General features: G+C 40.9%; 1 protein-coding gene across 10 annotated transcripts in view; it reads left to right on the plus strand.

The window, feature by feature from the left end:
- The window catches only part of sun1b (Sad1 and UNC84 domain containing 1b), a 28,461-nt gene extending 10,341 nt beyond the window's left edge, over nucleotides 1-18,120 (plus strand). For 4 of the 10 annotated variants that reach the window (XM_080300314.1, XM_026161094.2, XM_080300315.1 and 1 more), the window contains 21 exons: nucleotides 5,780-5,983; nucleotides 6,709-6,953; nucleotides 8,108-8,380; nucleotides 8,511-8,645; nucleotides 9,081-9,209; nucleotides 9,871-9,954; nucleotides 10,634-10,744; nucleotides 10,893-11,012; nucleotides 11,115-11,208; nucleotides 11,936-11,994; nucleotides 12,508-12,698; nucleotides 12,854-13,129; nucleotides 13,226-13,318; nucleotides 13,684-13,775; nucleotides 13,879-14,023; nucleotides 14,136-14,450; nucleotides 14,598-14,682; nucleotides 15,705-15,820; nucleotides 15,926-16,093; nucleotides 16,187-16,279; nucleotides 16,389-18,120. In XM_080300314.1, the coding sequence (XP_080156440.1) occupies nucleotides 5,853-5,983; nucleotides 6,709-6,953; nucleotides 8,108-8,380; nucleotides 8,511-8,645; nucleotides 9,081-9,209; nucleotides 9,871-9,954; nucleotides 10,634-10,744; nucleotides 10,893-11,012; nucleotides 11,115-11,208; nucleotides 11,936-11,994; nucleotides 12,508-12,698; nucleotides 12,854-13,129; nucleotides 13,226-13,318; nucleotides 13,684-13,775; nucleotides 13,879-14,023; nucleotides 14,136-14,450; nucleotides 14,598-14,682; nucleotides 15,705-15,820; nucleotides 15,926-16,093; nucleotides 16,187-16,279; nucleotides 16,389-16,505 (3,072 nt within the window). In that variant the 5' untranslated portion in view covers nucleotides 5,780-5,852 and the 3' untranslated portion in view covers nucleotides 16,506-18,120. The remainder of the gene's footprint in view (nucleotides 1-5,779; nucleotides 5,984-6,708; nucleotides 6,954-8,107; nucleotides 8,381-8,510; nucleotides 8,646-9,080; nucleotides 9,210-9,870; nucleotides 9,955-10,633; nucleotides 10,745-10,892; nucleotides 11,013-11,114; nucleotides 11,209-11,935; nucleotides 11,995-12,507; nucleotides 12,699-12,853; nucleotides 13,130-13,225; nucleotides 13,319-13,683; nucleotides 13,776-13,878; nucleotides 14,024-14,135; nucleotides 14,451-14,597; nucleotides 14,683-15,704; nucleotides 15,821-15,925; nucleotides 16,094-16,186; nucleotides 16,280-16,388) is intronic. The other 6 variants (XM_080300313.1, XM_026165007.2, XM_026165008.2 and 3 more) reach the window with 5 other exon arrangements.
- Nucleotides 18,121-19,391: the final 1,271 nt, after the last annotated feature.

Below are 19,391 nucleotides of genomic sequence, written 5' to 3' on the forward strand. Positions count from 1 at the left end.
GTCTGAATGCCATTGGTAAAAATGACATTTTTCTTTTACTTTTAAAAAACTACAACTGTTACATTTTTATAGTTTTAATTAGAGCAGGGCGATATGGCCAAAAATATTTATCACGATATATATTTGAAAATTTGCGGTAACGATATAACCGACGATATAATTGATGCGAGACAAAATACAACTCCACAACATTACTAGCGCAAAAAGACAACCTTCCATTTATTTTCACTTAAACAAGAAGCTGGTTTTTATGTACATTAAAGCTTTATAAAAATGTAACAGTGCAAATGCAAATCCTTGCTGAAAGTTTAACCAAAAGGCATTTCCAGTAGAAATGGGCTGACATATCCTGAGCATAACCATATATAATATCCACTGAAGTTAAAAAGAGGTGCTTTGCAACATTAAACTGCAGTGTGCAGTACGCATTTTTCGGACCATAAGGTGCACGGGATTATAAGGCACATTAAGCGAAACAAAGCAGTCAGATAAATCAAACTTTATTAAACTCATTCTTCTTGCTTCCTCCACTTCTGTACCATTGATTCATTAATGTTGAATTCTCTGGCAGCTGTTCTATTCCCATGTTGTTGCAGTATATTAATGACTAACCTCGTATTGTGGATGGATTATCTCAGTTGTTCTCCTGACTGAAGTTTGGTCCATTTACAGCATCCTGCCATGCGATTGCATTTGTCTCTAACCATGAAGAACCTTCACATTAAATTTTATAAGTGGAAAAGTGTTAGTGTTCGTCCTCCAGCTTCACTGTTTATGTTATGCTAACATAGCTGTATCGCTAGCGATCACGTAGCACATCATTATATACCAGTTAGCCCAACTTCAGTAACCCTACAAACGTCACTGCTGTTTAGTTTCCTGTCTTCATTTATGTTGGAAGTGATAGCAGAGCTGTATGTGTGATTTTTTTCAGAAATCTCTCAGTCAGAACATGCAATATCATGCTTAGGTAACTAGCGAAACTAGCGAGCTAACTTCCGCTAGCTTCCTGCTAACTTCTAACTCCGTTAAATGTAATAACTTTTGTTTTCATGGATGCCTGGAAGTTAAACTTTATAGTTACACCTGGTAAAGCAGCAATGCTGATCGTTTTATTAAAGATGAAAGAATTTAGACAGTTTTTAACTCTAAGTGATGCTGCAGTGTTGTTTGACCTGAAGATTTCGGAGTTTAGGACCCAGATTACTCCCAGATTTAAGAGCATCTTAGTCCGACAAATATGACAATGACAACGGCCGCTTGCATGTTCTGCAAAAAAATGTGCTTTGTTGTGTATCTGACGGACAAACACCAAACCAGTTCCACATCACGGAAGTTGCACCATTTTTACAAACCAATTCTGGTTCATCTGTTTCACTCAACAATCGGCCATGTGCGTATGAAAACAAAGGCACTGCGCATGCGCGTTTTACTCCCATTCTATCGCGATATTTCATTTTCCTATCGTTGCCTAACATTATACCGGTATTACCGTGAACGGTATAATATGGCCCAGCCCTAGTTTTAATGTCTTACAAGCTAACCGTTCCTATAAAGGCTCAAAAAAACTATAAAGAAGTTAAAAAGTGATAAAGGAACTAGACAAACGTTACAGTATAATACAACTTTTAGCCCTTAGCTTACATCTGTTCACATATGTCCCTTAAACAAGGTGGGCTAAATCATTCATTGCTGGACTTTAAACAAGGTTAATGAAAAACGAAGGGAAAAAACTAATTAGTGCCTCCCAGCTGATCTTTTTTTTTTTTTCTTTTTTGTGCAATAAGTTTTTAGTGTTTTTAATGAAACCATGCAAAATTTGACTTTGATGGTATCAATATTTTCCAGATTAAAGGCCCTTGGAGAACATCAATCAATCTTTATTTATAAAGCACTTTTCATACAAAAAATGTAGCACAAAGTGCCTTACATAGTTAAAAGCAGCCCACCCCACCCTCCAACTCACTCCCCACACTCTCATTAACATAAATGATGTGAATGCACATATCCCCCCCCCCCCCCCCCCCCACACACACACACACACACACACACACACACACGCACACTTAAAGAGTAAAAATTGGGCTGGGTTCACATGAGCCAAGTGACATGGGGCTTTTAATGGGTTTATACGTTTTGGGGTTTTATTTATGTCATTTTTTATTTGCTGCCAGCATTTCTGAGCCCTCATAACTTCTTTAGTAGTGAAGATGGCCACATTTACTTACAGACATTTACTTGCTGTATGTGAATGCATGATGCTTGATCACAAAAATGACTTTATGTATTCATTCCAGTATTCGGAATTATTATTTTTATAATAACTGAATGGATATGCTCATTTTATTTGCTTGGTGTCAACAAAGTGTCTCCTTTTGTATTTTGTATGATGAGATTTCATACTTTTGCATACACTACGCAAAGCAGGCTTCATGTGGGAGGCTATTTAGAGATGGGAAACAAATTCTAGCACTGGGGGTGTAGACTCACCTGTGGTGATGTCACAGGAGTAACTTTTTTTCTGTTGGTGTGGCGGGATCATATATCACTGGATAGATGAAGATGAAACCAGAAGTGACAATTTCCTGAGTTATTTTGGCAGCTTCTGCGATTTCTGCACTGTCATAAAAGAAAACAAAAACCCTAAAAAAACAATTGGTTTTCTGTTTCAGTTGATTATTTTATTAAGTGGGATCAGTGGAGACCTGTCTTTCGTCCCATGGACGAATGCTTCCTGTATGAGCTGTAAGTTCCTTGCACTGATCATGCATAGTAAACAGACTCACCCAGCTACATTTACACCCGGATGAATGAATGTCATGACATAAAATATATATTTTGTGATTTTTACTTGATTGAAGGCTGAGCTTTAGTAATCTATAACAAATATAAACGGCTCGACTGCATAACAAATGTCCAAAGTAACAACAAGGCAAACTTAAGCTGGTTAAATGTAGATTCCAGTCTGATCAGATTGGATGTGCAGTTGTGCGCTGTAAGAAAGTTTGGCTGCGCCCACTGAGTGTGGGAAGATAAAGCTTTAGTCTTATGTAAGGAGAGATTCCAGGAAGCTGAATGTCAGGATGGAAGTGTCTTCTCTCTGTAATGTACTGCATGGCTCTTCATCTTTGTCTTCTTTGCTGTGTCCATCTCTATTTTTGTCACGGATGTGGGCCGTGGAAGCCGCCTGGGAGAGAGCGGCACATTAATGAATTTGGATACCCGATGAAACGAATCGCTTGTTTTTAAACTTTTTTTAAATTTGCTAAAGGAGGGGGTGGTAACCAGCTCTGTTTGGAGGTAAAAGCTTTGTTTTTATAAAAACCCAAATGGTGTTTGTTCTGTTAAAATATGCCCACATGGGGTTTCCAGGTAGAACAGAAGGTTATTAGGAAGCTTCTACCTGGCTGTAGGCTATGCAGACAGTTTCCTCGTGCACACACCCTGATCTGCCCTGTAACACTTGCTTCCACACCCCACAGAAACGTTACTAATCAAACCTGAATCATTATGCTTTGGTATGAAAAACACACTTCTGTGTGTGCGTGAGTTCTTGTATAAATAGGAATGAAGTTGTGTTTTGATAAGAATGTAACCTGGAAGCAACAGTTATTACATTTTATCCACTCCATGTTGCAGCTGTTGAAGTGTGGCATTCGGACATTCTCGCTGTGGACCGGAATCACTGGATTAACTCCTTTCGGTCATTTTTGGATCACTTTAAAAAAGAGAATTGTCAGAGTTTGGGACTCGCAGTTGATTTGGAAAGGCAAATGCTCGACTGCCACGCAGCTGTTTCCCAATATTTAAATTTAAAATTTGAATAAGATAAAAAGAGGTGCAGGTGTGATGGAAAACTGATTGTTATTTTGATATTTAGCCTGCCTGTGTTACGGTACGCACTATTTTCTCAGGCCTTTGTTTAGACAGTGTCCAGCAGAGTCCTTATAGTCTCTACTGAAGCTCTGTTGGGTCTGTTGTTTGGTCATTTTCACAGCACAGATGCTTATTCAGGGATATCAGTGCTGTAGGCATAAGTGGACAATGATTTGAGACAAAAATGTTTCCAACTTTTGATTCTAGTTTGGATTTTACTCAAATTTTACTCTTGCCTCCTACTAATTAGTGCACTAATGACAGTGCTCATTATAGCATTTTAAAACCTATTTTGCTTTGAAAGATTTGTAACATTTTTTTTACTTTTTGGTGTTTTACAGAAACCTCTCCTTGCTACCAATCCTGTGTATATGCTTTGCATTAGAAGATAGGTTAATTTCAGATCAGCAGGATACTGCCCCGGTGGTCATGTGTTCAAAGAAGGGCTAGTTGGATCAGCAGGCGAGAGGCAGAGTGAGGACAAAAGCACTTAATTGGCTCTCAGTGGGAGTGTGTAATCCTCTGGGTTTTAGAGACCGAGGGAGGGACACAGAGCAACCTGCACAAGATATAAACGTGCACAAATGCATGCACATACTGCTGGCTTGGTCAGTCTCCTCTGAAATCATATGCCGCGTGTGCTCTGCAAGAGATATGGACAGGCCATAAAACTCGTGTTTACACATTTACAGAGTTTCCTTGTTGAAGTGTAACAGGAAGTTTATTCCCCGTCCTCCATTGAGAGGCTCAGTCCAGAGCTCCACCCTCCCCACTTGTGGACAGACTTTACAGATCGTGCTGGAATCTAATATTTAATTGATTATTTCATCAATTAAAGGAGGAATAAAATGCTTTTGTCTCATTAATCAGCAATAATAAATATTTAAAAGAGACGCCTTTTGAATACTGTACATTCTGTCAAAAAAAACCTTTCATTTCATATGTGTCATATTAAAATTTGATTTTTTTAGAAGGAAACATTTTCTTAAATGCCTAAACAAATATTTTATGTTAATGCAAATTTTAAAAATATTGTTATTAAAGCCTTGAAATGAGTCCAGTCCAGTACACCAGCGCTTCTTTAGATGTAGCAAAAACTTTGCACTGAGGGTTTTGTTATAATCGAGTTCCTTGATGAGTCATTCAGACCCTACAGTCATGTTTGTGGTGCTTGTAAAGCATTAGTGCCTCTACTATTACAGAGAAAGATGGAACAGTTGTACTTTAAGGCATTTTCTTTTCGCACCAGCCCAGAGGCATTAGCAAGTTCCATAGTGTTCCAGTGTAGTCTGCAGTTGTTTGAATGTTGTCCTGGCTTAGTGCCTACTCTTCCAGGTGGGTGTGGCCCTGTGAGTCACAGCGAAGCACGGCAAACAACATTCATAGTGTGTTCTGACTTTCAGTTGGTTTTACAGGGAGGGGAGTAAGAGTCTCGTGTTTAGCCTTCTCGCATACTTTGGATGTTTACTGGGTTTGTTTGTCTAATTTTACTTTCAGAGACACTCTGTGCCTGTTCTTATATTTCTTTCTCCGTGGTGAGTGAGTCACTTCCTGTCAGGAGCTCTGCCAGTTGCAGGGAACAAAAGCATCACAGCTCTGTAAAAAGGACTGGGTTTGTTTTTTGTTTTTTAAAAAAGTGTCTCTAAGTTGACTAACTGAGGGACAGACATGAGTAAAAAGGCAGGATATCCCCATTCAGTATTGATTTGAAGCATAAAGGCACTCTCGAGGCTTGTTTGTCTCCAAAAGGATTCCCATGCAGTGGATAAAAGAAACGCCCTCTTTGTAATTAACTGTCATGCAGTGCCTTCTTTCACAGAACAGTTTTGTTTTCCTTCCCAATTTTCTAACATTCCCGCTCTTTCTGTTCTTCCTGCTTTTCTCTGTCCGCTCTCACTCTCAGCTCCAGCTATTCAACAGCAGCGTTAGAGTTTGAGAAAGAGCACCAGATAGCTCCTGTGTACGAGTCGCCCAGGATGTCACGACGGAGCCTGCGTCTCCAGACCAGTGCCAGTCACTATGGAAACGAGAACCTGGCTGATTACTCCCAGAACCACCACAGCAGCAGCAGCAGCAGCAGCTACACCAGCACCAGGAGAGAGACACGGTGAGACCAGCAATGGGCACTTTTCCTCTTTGACTCTAACATTTAACTTACCAAAGAGTAAAAGAAGAATTTTAATAATAATAATGGATTGCATTTATATAGCGCTTTTCGGGACCCCTCAAAGCACTTTACAATACCACTATTCATTCACTCTCACATTCACACACTGGTGAAGGCAGCTACAGTTGTAGCCACAGCTGCCCTGAGGGCAGACTGACAGAGGCGAGGCTGCCATATCGTGCCATCGGCCCCTCTGGCCAACACCAGTAGGCGGTAGGTGAAGTGTCTTGTCCAAGGACACAACGACCGAGACTGTCCGAGCCGGGGCTCGAACCGGCAACCTTCCGATTACAAGACGAACACACAACTCTTGAGCGTGGCGATCGTGGATTTATTTATGTTGTTTATTTACGTTTGGTCATTCTGAATACCAACACAGACTGATTTGTGTCTCATGGCTTAGCTTCAGAATAGTCTGCCACTCCATCTACATTAAGCTGATTCTGTGGACTTTTCTTATCACGTAATTTTTATTATCTGTATTTAATTTGTTTTCTAATGCAGTTTTGTATTGCTGTTTGCTGTGTTTTAATTTTCTATTGTATGTCTCTTGTGATTATTGCTGGGTATTTATAGTTTTATTTTGTTCTGCAGCACTTTTTGACTTCTTTATTCCCACGCAATTACCAAACTCACAGCTCTGTTTCCCCTCTCTGCTAACACAGGACGCTGCGGAGCAGAAAGCAACAGTCCAGTTCCAACTCCCTGTCTTTATCCCTGAGCCAGGCCGCCACACCAAGGAAAACCCTCGCCTTCTCAGCTGCTAGTACCCCCATTAACAGCAGCAGCAGCTTGCAGCAAAGCAGCACAGCGTCTGATGCTGCTCAGATCACAGCCATCGTGGAGCAGCCCCATCTGAGGCAACGCACTGTCACTACCACAACAACAACTTGTGTGGATGGACACTGGGGTAAGTTGGAATAAATAGCTACATAACAATAAAGACTCAATCGCGAAAGAGAATACTTCTGAAAAATCTCCTTTAATTAAGCATTTTATTTGATTCCACAGGGCAGAATATACAACTGAACTTCCTCTCTGAAAAAATAAAATGACAGATGTTATTTTTTTTTAGGTCCTAAAGACTCTATCAAAAAGAATTTGAGGCTTATCTTGGGTAACTGCTCTTTGTTGACCCTATATTAGATAATCTTGCATACCCAGAATAATTGCTCAGGAGTGGAGATATGACAGGATGAAGTGAAACTGCTGAGTTGGTTGAGAAAATGAGGCGGAGTAATGGTAAAACAAAATGTTCAGTCAAGTAAAAGATATGTTATTACAACACAAATGAGAATATATAAAACAAATATTTATGTTTGGGTAATTGCAGGGTTTTTTGTTTGTTTGTTTTATTAATTTTTTTACTTAATTCAGACATTTGAGTATCAGTTTTATTTTTGAATGTGAACATGTTTACCTGCTCCACGTGGGCACCTGAGATCCCCTGAAACTCCCTCAAAAGCAGCTGCACACAGATCTGTGGATGGTATCGTTTCAAATTTCATTTTTCTATAAAAACGTCTCTCACAGAGTGAGGCACATTTCTAACTTCCTTTCTATCGTTCAGCGAGCTAAAGCATCCAGATGGAGGCCGCTTACTGTGCGAGAGAATAACAGGAGACATTCTGTTGCTTCTAACTTTCTCTCTGACTGATCATTTCCACTCAGACATCTGACGTAAAATCACTTTCAGACATTATCATTAATGCTCGCGGAAGCTTCAGATATTCACTGTTGACTATCACTGAGTCTGAGGGGCGCAAAAGCCTGTAATCTGGAGAGACCTGTTTTTTGTTTTAAGAGGACTTTTCCAGAACTCCATACCAAAAAATGTATCTTAACAGCAGTGTACTCCAGCGCACTTACTGCAGATTTATGCAATCTTGCAAGAGAGAGTAAAAGATCTTAATCCTTATTCTGCTACAGTAGGTTTTTAATGTTGCTGTGTGCAGTCAACTACTTTAACACCAGGAAAAGAATATGTAGCTAGTGGTTTAATGGTTTCCTTTGTGTTTGTTAATGAATGATTCATAAACATGTGAACACGCTCTCCTCCTGCAGGGCAGACTCCCAGCCACAGTTTATCAAGTGTCAACGGCGATGCCAGTACGTCAAAGTCCCACGCCGCGCTCTCCAATGGCTACATTTGCAGAGACTGCTCTGTACACTCTCAGAAGACGGACTCCTTTGTCACACAGTCCGCATCGTCATTATTATCGTCATCATCGTCGTCAACATTTCAAGCTGCCGAACCTTCCACCGATGCCCTCTCGTCAACATCATCACCTTTCACCAGTATTTACAGCAGAGACAGGAGTCGAAGGAACAAGACGGGTGAGAAATGTCATACTTAAATACAGCCATTGTTTTTATTGCTTGGATAACTGAGCTGGGAGGTTAAATGCATGTTTTCACTAAGTTGTGAAATGATGAGAATGTAATCAGTAGTGGTGTTTCTCTACAGGTGTCCTGGCTTCCATGTCTAACACGTGTATACGCTACAGCAAACAAGCCTTGGCCCCCATAGTGTCCTTAGTCACTGTGCTCTTCAACAGTGTGGTCTGGCTGGGTTCAAGGGCCAAGAGCCAAACAGGAAAAGGTACACAAAAAGAGACATTCTTTTGTTCTTCATTCTTTTCCCGTCATTTCCACATTTTCCTCTCTCATCGTTTGTCCCAACTTCCTGAGCCGCTCAGAGTGAGACTCTTGGTGATCTTGAGAGAGAACTGACTCCAGGAGCTTTTAGAGATGTGTGCAGCTAATTTGAAACCTCGTGATTTCTACCTCACCAGCCCTGTCACCATCACTCTGTCTCACTCTCTTTGTGTTTTATGTGTAACCTTATTACCTTTTCCTCTTGCTGGACTCTTTCCATAGCTTCCTGTTTTGTTTTTATCCAAGTGCATCTTTGGGGAAACTCCTCTATCATTAATGTCACTTCTTCCTCGTCTTATCACCAATATTTATCTGTAGCTTTTTGTTGAGTGTGTGCATTTTTGACTAACACTAAGAATGCGGACCGGTGTGTCACCAGGTGCCTTGACATCGTTTTCGGACTCGGTGAGACAAGCGACGTCCTCAAGTTTATCCCAACTGTGGCTATTAAAGCAGACCACTCTCCACAGGATGATGGGCCATGGGGCTAATGGATATGAAGGACAAGGTACCCACTGTTACTACTAAGGGCAAAGGTTAAAGGTCGCAGCTCCTGACATCTTCACCTGCTCTTGTGTTAATAAACTTTCCTGTTATAATTTCTTTTTTATCACTTCCTTCCTTCTTCAGCTCTTACTGTTTTGTTTGTTTAAGGAGAAAGGCGCCTCAAATGGAGATTTTTTTTTGACGTTCAAGAATCTCTTCCTCATGTGTTTATGTCTCAACCTTCACTTTCACACTTTTGGCTTCTGTTTCTGAAGGAGGAAGTAAACTAAACACAAAATTAAAATCAAAACAACCATCGCCTGATTGTCAAGTGTCGAGTATGTGGCTGGTCAAGCAGAACTAACAAGGCTCTTTGACTCCAGCCACTTTATCAATGTGCAATCAAAAGTTTTAATTAGCAAAAAAAATTTATTTCCAACTCTGCTGCTGATCTAAGCTGTTTTTTTTTCACAGCTGCAGAACTTTATCAACTGTGACCTTTTCACTACATGTGTTTTCTCCTCACTCTTCTATCTACTGCTCTTCATTTCCTTCACGAGGACTCCTCATCGTCACATTAGTGGCGTGCATTTTGCCATCCTCACACTCCGCCTTCCTTTTCATCATAACTTTCTCACACAACTGATAATATTGCTAATACATGCCCTGTGTGTATATTGCAGCTCACTCGAGCTACTGTGGAAGCATGAATGTGAAGGATCTGGTTACTGAAGATGCGTCACATCTTAATCTCAATGGCTCCCTGTGTAAGCAGGCACTCACACACACTCACACACATGCATGTGCTCATTTTCTCACACGTAGCATGATTGACAGAGTTAATGATATGCGTGACCTGTGTCTAGATCAGCGAGCAAAGGTTGTGTGAACTGATTTAGCTGGTCTGAAGCCCGTTGACCGACGTGACCTGCAGATGTTTCTTTGTCTTAAATGTGTGCCTCAGACTAATGTCGAGCCATCAGTTTACACAAAAACGTCACACGACTGACCATGGTCCAAGAAATAAAGCAAATTAATGGTTGAAAAGCATCTTGTTTTAGACTAGTAATAGGTGAAGTAGCTGCTGGATTTCACAATGGTCTTTAAAATTAAGAATAAAAGAAACAAATATGACAAATACCATTTTCAGTTGTTCTTCTGAGTCTGAATAAATTCTTAAATAATTAGAGACGACGTTTAAGTCAGGAAATGCAGCTTTGCATGGTGCAGCATCTCATGCATTGCAGAGTTATATAGAATATGCATGCTCATGGCTTTTTAAAAAATTAGAATATAATTTGTTTTTCATTTTCTTTATTTTAATTTGCTTTGCTTTGATAATTTGCCCGACTGCGTTTCTTTTTTTTTTTTTGTATGATTTCATTCACACATGCTTTTTTTCTGTTCATTCTGCGTGCCTGCTGTCCATCATTTGGGCTTACACAGGTGATGACTGTAAAGGGAAGCAGGTCTCTGAGACACACACCGTCCTCCTCAAACAGTCGTCTAGGTCCCGCCGACTGGCGGGGGCACTGTGGAGCGTCCTAGTTTATGCAGGTTAACCAGCACTTCTCTTATTGTTGATCACACCGTATACATTTACAGGAACATGTATGTTTTGATCATTCAGTTGCAGCTCGATCAGTTTATTGCTTTAGCTGAGTTTAGTGAATTAAACATTTCCCTCTTTTACCCTGTTTTGCAGGTCACTGCCTCCTCCAGCCAGGTTACTGTGTGATGAGAGCAGGCAAAGCTTTAGGTTCAGGTGTAGGGACGGCAGCACAAAGGGTGCTCTCACTGTTCTGGATGCTCCTGGCGGCTCCAGGTCAGTAGCTCTTGTTTTTATTTCATCTTCTTAGAAATGTTCATTCTCTACTTCTTTCTTGCCCTCTCATTCTGTGTGTTTTGTATTTTTCTTTCTCAACAGTGAAGGCAGGCAAAGGACTTCTGTGGTTTCTTGCAACAGGATGGTACCAGCTGGTGTCTCTCATGTCTCTGCTCAACGTCTTCTTTCTAACCCGGTAAGAGTCGTCCTTCCTCAGCTGTCTTTCAGAATCTCGCAAGGAATAGAACAGAGTTTAACATTTAATCTGTTGAACAGCTTTCAAAATACTAAAATATCTACATTTGATTTTTCTAAGATAAAACTGTTCAATAATATAATGGGATGGATTTCTGCATTTTAGCTGCTAAAGGTGAACTTATTTTCATCAGGAGGTAGTAGACGCCAAACACGGTGTTAAAAGAGAGTGAACACTGGACTTTCATCATGCAGCCAGAAACAAGACACCAGATAAATGCTAATGATGCCCTGTAACTGCTGTGTACACAGTTTGGTCAAACAAAGAGCTGTCAGGCTCAACTGAGAATCATTATAGTGAGTACGATCAGGTCTGACCTCCACTAGCAATTAAGTATGTGACAGCTTTATCCTAGGCTTTCCTCAGCAGTGCAGATACACGTTGCATATCTAATTGAAAGTGCTGGAAGTTCTGTTAACAAACTCTATGAACTCTCTAAAGCCAAGTTAGGTTATTATGTTGTTATTTTCACTCCCATCGAGTGACCACAGCTCATAATCTTCAAGCAGTAGTGACTGCACTGAGTAAGACATTTGCAGTTCTCATAAAGCCACATTTCCTGAGCTGTGAGAACATATTGAGTTATTACCTGGGGATTTTGCATTCATGCCACATGTCCTCCTGTCAGTTGTGCGTTGCTCTGATGTATGTATGTTCTGTGTTTCAGATGCCTTCCCAAACTCTGGAAGCTCCTGTTGTTGCTTTTGCCCCTTTTGCTTCTCCTTGGTGAGTGCCTTATCAAATATCTAACCTATTTAGCGAGCACATATAGAAAAAGTGATCGTGTGGCGGTAGATGTTATAACCAGCACGCATCCCCAGAGTGTGGGACAAATCAAGTAGCAGATTCAGGTCAGCCTTTTCAGGGCTGTGCTGTGGTTGAGCTCTGCTCACACAAGCTCTACTCACATAACGGTAAATCACAAGCACATTTTATTAATCCTTTGTTTACTTGCTGAAATACTCCTTAGTGTACATGGCTTAGCCCTTACATTGTCATCACGATGGGCTTGCTTACTGCTGCTTCTGTAAATGAGGGAAGGAAATATTTAGCCACTGTAGTCTTGCAGCTTCACTTATAAATGTGAATATTCAAATATCTCATGCCTTGTATTATACACATGACCCACAATTTGGACTATTTTGTATCCACAATGTTGATATGTTGACTCTGTAGGGTTTAGGCTCATATCAGTGTGTTGAATAAGATTTAACAGTGTTATCTGTGATTTGTGTGCAGCTTTGTGGTTGTGGGGTCCGTCCACTGCTGCCCTGTTTGCCTACCTGCCAGCCATAAACCTAACAGAGTGGCGTCCTGCGTCACCCTTCACCTTCTTGTCAAACTTGGTACCAGTTCCTGCCTCTGTACCTGGCCCTGCACCAGAGGCTCCCATGGAACAGACCCCAGCCACCCCAGTCTCACAAGTATCGGTAAGGGAGAATGAATATATATATATATATATATATATATATATATATATATATATATATATATATATATATATATATATATATACATACACACATGTCACTACAACATGATTATAATCACTGATTGATGTTCATTGATTTATTTCCCTCCTCAGCCAGTCCTTCCCCCTGTGGCAGTCTCCAGTGTGGACATGGAGCGTCTTGAACGCGTCGAGCGTCAGCTAGCCCTGCTTTGGGAGCGAGTCCAGCAGGGTAACCAGAAGCAGGAGCAGCGCCATGATAACATTTTGGGTCTCTACAGCACCCTGAGGGAGCAGCTCCATACGCAGACTGACAGGGACAGCCTAGGACTGTGGGTGGCCTCCTTGCTGGACCAGAGAATCGGTGTGCTGCGAGGAGAGCTGGAGCAGGAGAACACACAGAGAGCGCAGGTAGGTGGATGACACAGTGCCAAAAACGCAAGTTAGTGCTGAAAGCTCAAGAACAGAGTTACAAGAGTTACATTTTTTCATTTTATTTTTTTGCAGGGTGCAGAGCTGCAAAAACAACAGCAAGAGAGTCAGGCAGCACGACTGGCTGATTTAGAGTTACTGCTCAAAGCTCTGTCTGCCAAGACTGAGGTATGTACTGCAGGTTTGCTGCTATGCCACTGAGAACTTATAAAAGAGCATTAAACACTAAGTGCCAAACAGTTAAAATACTATAATATTTGTATAGTGTTGGAAAAATGGGTTAGACAGCCAAGCTGGTAAGAATGCAGCCCTGGTGTTAAGTCTGTATAAAGGGAACAGTGGTGCAACGTGAAATATTTAAACTTGCACTTTCTCACTGTGAAAGCCAACAGGACAAAATCACATGTCCTCCTTGAAAAAATAGTATCCAGTATGTATCTTGTCACTTGCAGTTTTTTAAATATGCTAACCGAATCCTCCTGTTTTTATATTTTTTTCACTGCTTCCATAACTGTTTTATATGTGTGCGGCAGGAGGTGCAGCAGAAGCAGCAGCAGTATGAACATGAGAAGAAGAAAAGAGAGAAAGAAGCTGTCACTTCAGCTGCAGACACGGCTCCTGTGAGGTACAAGAAAAAAAAGGAGAATAAATAAACCTTACAGTCCACTTTTTTCCCTTTATTTTGTTGTTTGTGCTGTTTACATTTTGAGTTTCTGTCTCCCGATCAGTGTGGGCGTGAAGCAGGAGGACCATGACGCTCTGCTAACAGAAGTACAGAGACTTGAGGTAGAGCTGAGTAAAATCAGACAGGACCTGCAGGGCGTTGCAGGATGCAAGGGCAGGTGTGAGCAGCTGGACACGCTGCAAGACACTGTAAGTCAAATATTGACTTTTGTTTGGCTTTGTAAGACAATAAAAGCTTAGCCTGCTTGTTCTGTGAATCCTCTTGTATGAGTTTTTAAAATTGTCCCCGTCCCGCTCCCAGATATCAGCCCAGGTGTCCTCTCAGCTGCGTAAGGAGTTGCAGGCTCTGTTCTTTGGTGTTGGTGCTTCCGGAGAGGAGCAGGGCAAGGTGCCCGAGTCTCTGATCCACTGGCTGTCCCAGCGCTACGTGAGCACGCCTGACCTGCAGGCTTCTCTGGCCTCACTGGAGCTTAGCATCCTGAGAAACATATCCCAGCAGCTGGAGGTCAGCAGGACCCAGACGGTGGTTGAGGCTGAGTCCAAAGCCAAGAGCATTGTTCAGACAGTAACCGGAACTGTCCGGCACGCTTCTGCTGCCGAGGGACTGACAGAAGAGGTAATGTGTGCACACTTACCATCAGCATCATCAGTTGCATTTACATAATCCTAGTTGAGCTCAGTCTTGAAGACTGTTACTTTGCAATGTTTTTTTTGTTTTGTTTTTTTAGGCTCACATGTCATTTTTATCTCTGCTTCTTATTAGCAAGTGAAGCTGATTGTGCAGAATGCTCTGAAGCTCTACTCCCAGGATCGGACAGGCCAGGTGGACTATGCCCTGGAGTCTGGAGGTAAGAAGGAGGAAATCTTTCCATCCTTTACACAAGTGAGTAGCTAAGCCAGTGCGGCTCATCAGGCTGGTTATTACATAACTCACGTCTGTGCAGTAATGTATCAACAAACTGATGTTTGGTACATGACTACTCTTATAAAAACTTTAGGTTGCAAGGTAAAGTACACTGTAAAATCTGAATGCTGCATAAATCACATTAAATTCAATTGCTACACGTCTCTTATGCAATACGAGTGCAGGCATTAGCAAGCTCAAGGACACCAGGGTATTAATGCCAAAATCTCCATTGTGAAATGTGCCACTAAGCAGAGTGTTGACCTATATGGGCCGGTGACTTCAGCGTGTGTGTGCACTGAAACATTGTAACACTTTCATAGAAGAAAAATGCACATTATTTAATTGTAATGCTCTAGTTGCATAGAAGTAATGGCGATCAGTAAAAGCAGTCCTGGTGTTGTGTTGATGTTCTAACTGTTAAAAGCGGTATCGCCATGACTGAGTCGCTCACACACTGTGCAAAGATTTAAAGTTCACGTAACATCAGTGGTTGGAGAGTTCCCCCGGGCAACTAGTTTGCAGAGAGCATCACAGTTTGCTGGTGATTGCTGCAATAAATTCATCCTGTTGTCTCGCCACACATTGCCTCCTTAATGTGCATGACTGGCATCTCCTTTTTTTTTTTTTAACCCAGGATTGCAACATGCCAGTATATTAAGTTGTGATCAGTTCCATAAATGAGCTCAGACATGTCTGAAATAATTGTTACCGCCACCACTAGTTTGCCTTAAAGCAAAGTAGCAAGACATTTTTTTAAAAGTACAATTTTTATTGCAATAAGCTCCACGCTGTCTGAAAAACTGTTAGGAACTGACAGCAAGGTTTGGAAAGGTTTAGGTTTTTCACAGCACTGTGTATGGTGTATTTTAATATTAATGATTTTTTTTTGTGGACTTGAGAACGAAAACTTCCGGTTTAGTATAATTTCTGATTGTGTGTGTGTGTGTGTGTGTGTGTGTTAAGGTGGCAGCATCCTCAGTACCCGCTGCTCTGAGACCTATGAAACCAAGACGGCCCTCATGAGTCTGTTTGGCCTGCCACTCTGGTACTTCTCCCAGTCTCCACGTGTTGTCATTCAGGTGAGCCTCGCCATGAGCTGAATAAAGTTGCGTTGCACCAAATATAACCAGTAAATAGATAGAATCTGCTGATCTAAAAGCCAGTCTCTCTCACTCCTCCACTAGCCTGATGTGTATCCTGGAAACTGCTGGGCGTTTAAAGGCTCTCAGGGCTATCTGGTGATCCGGCTGTCCCTGAGGATCCTGCCCACATCCTTTGCTGTGGAGCACATCCCCAAGACCCTCTCCCCAACTGGAAACATCACCAGCGCCCCACGCAACTTCACCGTCTTTGTAAGAAACACACCAACGAAAACCATGTAATGAGACACCTTCTACTCTAAAGCAAACATCCCAGGTGATCACAGGCTGCTTGTTTGTGTTCAGGGTCTAGATGATGAGTACCAAGAAGAGGGAAAGCTGCTGGGACACTACACATACCAGGACGATGGGGAGTCACTGCAGATCTTCCCGGTTATGGTAACTTTAGAGGCACTTCTTAACATGATTAGAAATGTAAAAATAGTAATAATAATCATCTCAATGTTTGTCAGCAGTTCCTGAAATCTTCCACTTTTTTTCCCCTCAGGAGGAGAATGACAAGACGTTCCAGATAATCGAAGTGAGGGTGTTGTCCAACTGGGGTCACCCCGAATACACCTGCCTGTACCGCTTCAGAGTCCACGGAGAACCTAGACCTCACTGAACCAACCACCACCACAACCATACTCACTTATATATGATGCACCACCCCATCTGTACATAGCTCTCACTGACTTAAACCCGTAAAACTGAAGGGACTCTGCAGGAAGTTTGTGGATGTTTTTGTATGAAAAGCAAAGAAGATGTGGATTGTTTAAAGCATTGTGCTCAGACCGAGTCATGAACGTAGTTTTTTGCGTAATTTTGAAAGAATCACAGGAAAGTTTGGATGAAGACTGTTAAAGATTGGGAGAATTTGAACCACAGAAGAAGCTAAGTCCCACTGCTACCCTTTTCAAGGCCTCTTGCACTGAATCAGCCCCCACCCCTGAGGGCACCAAGGCTCGCGGGAGCCAACAAACCCACCAGTCCCTCCTCAACACCTTCGACAAGAAGGTGGATGCTTGACATAAGGAGGGGGGCGGGGTTACAGACTCATCTCCACCAATTCTTCACACACCGTATCTGTCTGATTTTTCTTCTTATCTCTGTTTAACTTTTATTTTTTAATGTTTCACATCAGAGTACTATTTTCAGGATGAAGACCACTGCACCTTTGCCTGAGATGATATCCAGGCATGTCACTTCAATTTGTTGTCATGTCTCCACAGTGACTCCTACAGAACTGTTTTGGGCAGTCTGCACTCGACGCGTTATATCCACTACATTCTAATCTTGGCTTCATGCTTCCATATAGCCATAACTAAGACTTTTATTTTGGAACTGAACATGCTGCCTATGGATAAGCGCTGAATGTTTTCTGAAGCGGCGGCTTTGATGCAAGTTTCCTTTAACTACACAGCAACATTATAAAACCACTGACCTGAGCTCTATGTGACTAAAGTATTAGGAGGATACTCACTATACGTCTCATTATGTAGAGACTCGTAGTTTTTACACCATGAAATTACCAATGTTGAACTACTCCTGTCAATAATTTCGCTTTTTCTGTTCTGCTTCTATCAAGAAGAGGTTCACTGTCTCCCTCTAGCTCAGTTAATCGTCCTCCTCACATGAGCTCCCACTATTCTGAAAACCCTGAAGGAATGTAATCTGTATATTTTATTGTTGATAGCTGATCCTTTATAATATCTCCTTTTATCAGTGTTGCTTTATAAAAAACCAACATCCTGTCATTATAATTGTACTACTATTATTTCTTCTGTTACTCGTGGTGTTTTACTTCTTTGATTTGATTTTTGGGGGTGTTCATTTTAGAGGGTGCTCTGCAAGAACTTGTTAGACAAATGTTTGTGGCACGGGTCTTCACAATTTCTTTAAAATTAAGGGTTCTCTCATCAATTTTGGTTCAAAATACGGGAAAGTCTAAATTATTATGTGTAAAAAGGAAAAAAAAAAAGACTTTTGTTCACAATCTTATTTATTAACAAGTCAATTAGTGGCTGCAAGGTAAGACTTCCTGCAATGTATATTTTGTTAAAAGCTGTTCAGTGCATTTTGGAACCATCTTAGTTCTTTTGTTTGTTTGTTTGTTTGTTTTGTTTTTTTAAAGATAAATGGCTATTTTTGTTCAGTCATGAAATGACTTAACTGCTTTGGATTATATTCCAATAAAGACTTTAATTTTGAAGAAATAAATACATCATGGCTAAAAATTACTATGATGAGCTCTAACTTTTCCTCGTTTATATTCACAGCGGAAACGGTTAAGTGAATATGTTGTTGTTTGTTTGATCTTTTACATCATCATTTAGCAGGAGCATCTACAAGCAAAAATCTGAGGATCAACAGGCCTGAGTAATTCTGAGTTAACCAAAAATAATATGCATGTGTTTTACCTTAATACTTTTGAGGCATATATAATCACGTACAAAAGTCTTTACTGCTCATCTCTTCATATTTTAAGAGGAAAATTAGAAATGCATGAAATGCAAAAATAGAGTATGAGGCAAAAACAGAGTTTGCACAGTTCTAATGAGCTTGAACGTCAATATTTGGTATGACCACCTGATCTCTCTGAGCCAAGGTTTCTTGTAATTTTGTTTAATCAGTCTTCAGGAATAATTCTCCAGGCTTCTTTAAGGACATTCAAAGCTTTTCTTTGGATGTTGGCTGCCTTTTGTTCTGTTATCTATTGACATGATCCCACACTGCTTCAATAATGTTGGGCTCTGGGGAGGCCAATCCATGACTGATAGTGTTTCATTGTGTGTCTTTGTTTTTTTTGGGGTTTTTTTGTCCATCCAAGTACGCTTGTACTGCATTGGCAGTGTGTTCTGGATCATTGTCATGCTGAAAAATGAAGCTGCTGCCAAGTTTTTTCCAGATGGTATTGCATTGTAGATCAAAATCGGATTGTACTTTTCTGCATTCATAATTCCATCAGTTTTGACAAGATCTTCAACATCATTGGCTGAAACTGACCCCAAATACTATCTGTATTTTACAGATAGAAAGTTTTGGCCAGTTGCTCTTTGGGAGTCACCTTGCTGGTGCAAAAATGCTAAGCTGTGTTATCTTTGGCATTTTTTTAGAATCAACTGTAGGCACAGCTCTGGTTCATCCCTGGAGTTAGGGTTGTGAATGAATCATAGGTCTGTGTTTAGTGAAAAAGCAGCCAGTGTCTAAAGAAAAGCTTTGAAAGACTTTCTGATAACCTGTACAAGAAAGCCTGTCTCCTTGGAAGCAAGATTTATAGAAATGAGTGGTCTCTCAAAACTTGCATAGTACTTTATTATTCAAAAACAGTCTTCTTCTTTTTTTTTACGCACGTTGACTCCTTTATTATTGTTAGGAAACAAACTAAAAAAACACGGCATACTCTTTAGTGACTGCCATTATTCAGTGTGTCTTTGCTGAACTATTTCTTTCTGAGTCTCGCAGTATTGTTAGGTAAATACGCCTTTATAGGATTATTTCTCCTTAACTC

The sequence above is a fragment of the Astatotilapia calliptera genome, chromosome 4, assembly GCF_964374335.1.
Source record: "Astatotilapia calliptera chromosome 4, fAstCal68.1, whole genome shotgun sequence".
NCBI classification, from domain to species: Eukaryota; Metazoa; Chordata; class Actinopteri; order Cichliformes; family Cichlidae; genus Astatotilapia; species Astatotilapia calliptera.